At 40.5% G+C, this 6,218-nt stretch overlaps 1 protein-coding gene across 1 annotated transcript; it reads left to right on the top strand.

The window, feature by feature from the left end:
- The first annotated feature begins 203 nt into the window (after positions 1-203).
- Positions 204-4,013, top strand: LOC146722178 (uncharacterized). Its single transcript, XM_085485271.1, has 3 exons — positions 204-654; positions 1,171-2,623; positions 3,206-4,013. The coding sequence occupies exons 1-3, from the start codon at positions 204-206 to the stop codon at positions 4,011-4,013; spliced, it is 2,712 nt and encodes a 903-aa protein (XP_085341397.1).
- The last annotated feature ends 2,205 nt before the right edge of the window (positions 4,014-6,218 follow it).

Raw genomic sequence — 6,218 nt, 5'->3', positions numbered from 1 at the left:
CTGGCCCGACGCGAGATCGCAATGCTTCGTGACCAAAGACGAGATCCAGGGGCAGCGATTGTCCCGGACGCGGGAAGAGCGGCGGCTTCTCATGGGCAGCCACGAGTAAGTCTCACGATGATGGGGGACTTGCTGAGCGATTTCGATGGTGTTTCGAGTGACTTTGGCACGTGGGAGAGGAGAGACAATTGAGATTTGTGAAGATGACCTATCGATTGGAGGACGATTGCGCCAAAATCCTCATGGGCATGAAGTTAAAGAAAAAAGCGTTTGAATGGTTCCACTCGAAGCCGGAACACATAAGCATGTCATTCGAGACAATTTTAGAAAAGTTAAGAGCAATGTTCGAACGTTATGAAAGTAAACTAACGATACGGAAAAAATTCGAAGACCGCGTTTGGAAAAAAGAAGAGTCGTTTCACGAATACCTTCACGATAAGACAATCATGGGCAATCGCGTACCAGTTGACGAAGACGAATTGCTCGAACATATCATAGACGGCATTTCGGATGATACGCTACGCGACCAAGCACGCATACAGGAGTTTTCATCAGCTGATTCGCTTTTGAGAGCATTCAGCAAAATAACGCTGCGGAATCGCAATGTGACTGGCGCGGATCGACAGGACAGGCGAGGTGCCGGACCGGCGAGAGGTGAGCGGCGTGAACGGAACGGATCGTCGGGTCTGGAGACTGGAGCGGCAAGGAAGGCGGCGACGGCAGGAGAGAGACGTCAGGTGCCGGGCGCTGTTTCAACTGTGGTGCCCGAGAGCATGTCAGTGCGAATTGCCCGACGAAAAATCTCGGTCCTAAATGTTTTGAGTGCGGTAAACATGGGCACATCGCATTAAAGTGCCCTAAAAAAAATGGTGAACTGAAGAAAACTGTCATCGCAGCGGTTTCACAAATAGAGCGTAAGAAATATACAAAGGACGTGCTAATAAGCGATCGAATTATCACCGCGTTAATAGATACGGGAAGCGACATATCAATAATGCGAGCCAGCGAATACGCTAGGGTGGGGTCACCGAAACTGCGCGCATCGGAGATGGAATTTTGCGGAATGGCGGCTGTCGCGCGTCGGCTTTTGGCGAATTCCAAACAGAAATTATGATCAACAATTTTTCTTATTCGATACTTATTCGGGTTGTCCCGGATACCGTTTTACAGTACTTATCGGCGCGGATTTTTTGGATACAGTAGAAATTAATTTAAGACGAGGCCTAATTTCCATTACTCCGATTTGCGATCAAGCTGTCGACGACGAGGCGCGGCCGGAGATATTCGCGATTGATGTGCGAGACGCGAGCGAGGTAGACGTATCGAACGTAAAAAGCGTTGAACATAGACATATTATAGCGAATCTGGTCGAAGATTACCGACCAAACAGAATACAGGAAGTTGATGTAAAAATGACGATTATTTTAAAAGACGACGAACCAATATATCAAAAAGCGAGACGGTTATCGCAGTTCGAAAGAGATATAGTTAACACTCAAATTGATGAGTGGGAAAAGCAGGGTATAGTCCGACCTTCTACTTCCGATTTTGCAAGCCCCATTGTTTTAGTAAAAAAGAAAGATGGTTCACATAGGCTTTGTGTAGATTACCGAATGCTCAATACAAAGATAGTCAAAGATCGATACCCACTTCCTCTGATCGAAGATCAGGGACTTCAGGACGCGAAGGTTTTTAGTACCCTCGATTTAAAGAACGGTTTTTTTCATGTACGTATGAAACAAGCGAGCATAAAATACACGTCTTTTATTGTTCCGGATGGTCAGTACGAGTTCCTCCGGGTTCTTTTCGGTCTGTGTAATTCCCCATCAGTTTTTCAGAGATTCGTTAACACGATTTTTAGAGATTTAGTTAGACAAAGAATTTTATTGATTTATATGGACGATTTAATTGTACTTTCTAAAGACGAGGATGACGGATTGAAAAATCTTGAAACGGTTTTGAAAACGGCCGGTCAAGCCGGATTAACGATAAGTTGGAGAAAATGTCAGTTTCTGCAACGAAAAGTAGAGTTTCTCGGATACGTGATTGAGCATGGAACAATACGACCATCCGAACGAAAGACCGGCGCAGTAGCGCACTTTCCTGAGCCTCGAAACGCACGACAAATACAGAAATTTTTAGGTGGTTATTTTCGCAAGTTTATTAAGGGATATAGTATAATCGCACGACCGCTATTGAACTTATTGAAGGCTAATGTAAAATTCCAATTTAGCGCAGTTGAAAGAAGCGCATTCGAGCGATTAAAAAGTATATTGTGCGAGCGGCCAGTATTAAGCCTGTATCGAGTGGGTGCAGAAACCGAGTTGCACACGGACGCGTCTATGCACGGATACGGAGCAATTCTTTTACAAAGAAATAGCGAGGACCGTTTGTTACATCCTGTGTATTACGCGAGCGGAAAAACGACGTCAGCCGAAGAAAAATACACAAGCTACGAGCTGGAAATTCTCGCAATAATCAAAGCGCTTAAGAGATTTCGCGTGTATTTATTGGGCATAGAATTTAAAATTGTAACGGACTGTCGAGCGTTTGCGTTGACAATGTCGAAGAGGGATCTTTGCGTACGAGTAGCTAGGTGGGCACTGTTGTTAGAAGAATTCCGGTACATCATTTCATTGAGCATAGACCGGGCAAAAGCATGACTCATGTCGATGCTTTAAGTAGAAGCCCATTGCCGAACTGTCTGGTGGTGAGCGAATGCGACGAGGGATTATTAGCACGACTAAGGAAGGCACAAGGAGAAGACAACAATCTGAAAAAAATTTTCGATACGATTGAGCGGGGAGAGTCGAGCAGCTACGTAATCTGAGGTGGAATCCTATACCGGGACACTGATGGCAATGTTCGCGTGGTGGTTCCAAAGGTCATGCGGCAGCAAATAGTTAGACGGGCTCATGAACAAGGCCATTTCGGGGTGATCAAGACAGAAGCTCTGCTAAAAAGAGATTACTGGATTCCAAGCCTACGCACTGAGGTCGAGAGAATTGTGCGGAACTGCGTTGCCTGCATCCTGGCGGAGCGGAAGCATGGAAAATCTGAGGGCTTCCTGAACCCAATTGAGTGTGCCGCTGGACACATTCCACGTCGATTATCTAGGCCCACTACCGTCAACCAAGAAAAGTTACGTACATATTTTCGTTGTGGTGGATGGATTCTCGAAATTCGTTTGGCTGTATGCGACTAGGTCAACGGGCGCGACGGATGCGATTGAACGTCTGAGAAGGCAGTCGTTTATATTTGGCAATCTGAGAAGAATCGTGTCGGACAGAGGCTCTGCATTCACGTCGGGAGAATTCGAGAAATATTGCCGGTTGGAGAGCATCGAGCATCGGCTGATCACCACGGGAGTACCGAGGGTCAACGGCCAGATCGAGCGAGTGAATCGCACTCTCATACCGTTGCTGACAAAATTATCGGCTCCTAAACCACACGAATGGTATAAATATTTGGATACCGCACAGCTGTGCTTAAATGCGACATTACACAGGAGCATTGGAATGGAGCCTTTCCGCGTGTTGCTAGGCGTACATCCACGCATTCGTGACAATCCCGATATTAAGCAGCTCCTTGAGAACGAATTTATCGATTCATTTAATGATGACCGAGAAGAGCTACGAGAGCTGGCCAAAAGAAATATTGAGAAAGTACAGAGAGAAAATAAATCGAGCTATGACAAAAAGAGAAAGGAGGCATCTCTCTATTGCGAGGGGGATCTTGTGGCAATCAGACGCACGCAGCAAGGCCCTGGATTGAAATTTGCGCACAAATATCTGGGACCATACGAGGTCATTAAGGCTCTGCGCAACCATCACTACGTCGTGCGCAAAATTGGGGAGCACGAGGGACCCCTCCAAACGTCATCAGCCGCAGATTATATGAAACCATGGATTGACAACGACGATCTTTCTAATACGTCAGAGAGTGAAGACGAAGAGGAAGAGAGTGAGCGGTCGGGACGACCACTCAGTCAGGAATGGCCGAGTGTGGAATAAATAACGTTGAATATAACGATACGCGAATATAAGACACAGCTCGACAGTTCCGAATGCTTAGAGGTAGCGTTACAGCGATAATATTTATATTTATGTATTTTACGCGTAGTCATGTTTGCTTTGTGTGATTCGGCTCCGAATTCCAACGGTTTTGTCAGGACAAGTCAGTCGTCCTCGAGCGATGAAGCGATACATTTCGACGCGTGCTTTTGCAAAGGAACGAGCGAGAACTTCGTAATTCCGATCCTGTATTCTTTATCATTTAAATAAATTATATTACACTACATCATTATTAGGTTTATGTATTTTATCATTTATAACAAAGTTATCATTATTATTATTATTATTATCATTATTAACATCTGAAGATGTAATTTTGACATGCACATTATTAATCATATCATTAACACTGTTTGTATTACATAAAGAAACTTCTTCATCAGTGACTTTACACAATTTTACATTTGAAGTCTGTTTAGAAGAAGTATTGATAGTATAGTATGCCATTCCAAAATTTCTCTAGAAGATCCTGCAATATCTATAGCTGTTTGATTTGCAACAATCCGTCTACTGTGGCGTTTTGAAACAAGTTTTCTTTTACGTGTGTTCATATTTCTTCTACAATAAGTAAACTATACAAATTTTATTGCAAAAAATTTAAGAAAAAAACATTTAGAAAATAATTACAAGAAAATAAAACAAATATACGTATTTATATATGTACATGTAAACGTATCTGAAATATAAACTAATAAAATTAAAATATATATAATTATAATAAGTATATTTGTAAAAATATATAAAAATATATACAATTATAGAATAAATATAAGAAATAAAATGTATAAAAGAATATGTATATAGAAATATATATAGAAGGAAATGTAAGTGAATAACAAGCAGCCAAATATTTTATTAACTAGATACTATACGGATTCCAAAAAGATTGGCGATAATTTTTCGATTACGCGGTCGAAAGAATTTTAAGTAAAAACTCAGCTCGATAGATCTTATTTCTCACTAAAACAATAAGTTTCAATTTAGGTTAGGTTAAGTTAAATTAAATTGTAATTATTAAACAACCATATTCTGCTGGAAATATAATGCCATTTTACATACGTGTTCCTTGCTTTGTTGTGCACTTAAAATAAAATTAATTGATTGATTATGTTTATTGCACTTGTCGCTAATAATCACCTATATCACCCGTGAACGAACCTCGCACTTCGCACTTTCCGAACTACACCCGGCGCCCGGTGAAAAATCTCAAAACAGCTGAACCATAGCACACACACACCCACACACACATATATATACATATATATGATATGTCTATATATATGTCTATAGGATAAACGTTTCAGTCTCAGCTCGCAAAAGCAACAAAATATTTAAATATAAATATAATTATTAATAATTAATAATATTATTAATAATTTTTATATTATAATTATAATAATTAATATTATAAACTCATTTGTGTTTTACATAATAATGATAACAATTTTAAGATTGCTAAATTATAATAAAAAAATATGCAAATGCGTACACCAATTAAATTAATATATTATATTATTTTTACTATTTATAAAATTATAACAGTATATTTTTAATATATATTGCTGCAACATTATTACCACATTATTACAGCAATGTTCTATATTCATATTTCAGCAATGTTGCTGAAATATTGCATTGCAATATTTCAGATTGCAATATTGCTGCAATATTACATTGCAATATGCAAGATTGCAATATTGCTGCAATATTGCTGCAAGGTCCTGTGCCGTATGGGTAAATGAGGGATTTTGCGAGAAGAACCACTCGGATTTGGCTAAGTCCAATTCTATTCCAAATCTGCACAAAAAATCTATCCTTAGGATGCACGAAACCGCTAAATTGGGTAATAATCCCACAAAAAGGATATGTTCTACATCACCTAATTTTAATGGTACCTCGCTAACCTCCTCTATCCTCGCAACTTAGCCATTTGCCGTCCGTATTTTTCCGCCTTAGAGATCGCACGAGCTTAATCCCTTCTTTTCCTATCAGCGTTCTACTCGAGCCCGAGTCGACAATAGCCCTTAACGGCCGTCTCTTAATGTAAATTTCGAAATATTGCAACAAGGGAAACTCGGTATTGTCTAGTGTTACATACGATTGTATACCCCCGGTGTCTGTAAACAGACTCGCAAAAATACAGAC

Source organism: Nylanderia fulva, unplaced genomic scaffold, assembly GCF_048542155.1.
Source record: "Nylanderia fulva isolate GAGA-0341 unplaced genomic scaffold, ASM4854215v1 Scaffold357, whole genome shotgun sequence".
NCBI classification, from domain to species: Eukaryota; Metazoa; Arthropoda; class Insecta; order Hymenoptera; family Formicidae; genus Nylanderia; species Nylanderia fulva.
Note: the sequence above shows the minus strand (reverse complement) of the source record. Positions and strands in the feature narration are given on the sequence as shown.

What these genes read in the sequence shown, in the direction of transcription:
- LOC146722178 (XM_085485271.1), top strand. Translation starts at nt 204, where the DNA reads ATGACCTATCGATTGGAGGACGATTGCGCCAAAATCCTCATGGGCATG. An exon ending in AGGTGCCGGACCGGCGAGAG is followed by an intron (nt 655 to 1,170) that starts GTGAGCGGCGTG and finishes ACCGTTTTACAG; the next exon opens with TACTTATCGGCGCGGATTTT. An exon ending in CTGTTGTTAGAAGAATTCCG is followed by an intron (nt 2,624 to 3,205) that starts GTACATCATTTC and finishes GTATGCGACTAG; the next exon opens with GTCAACGGGCGCGACGGATG.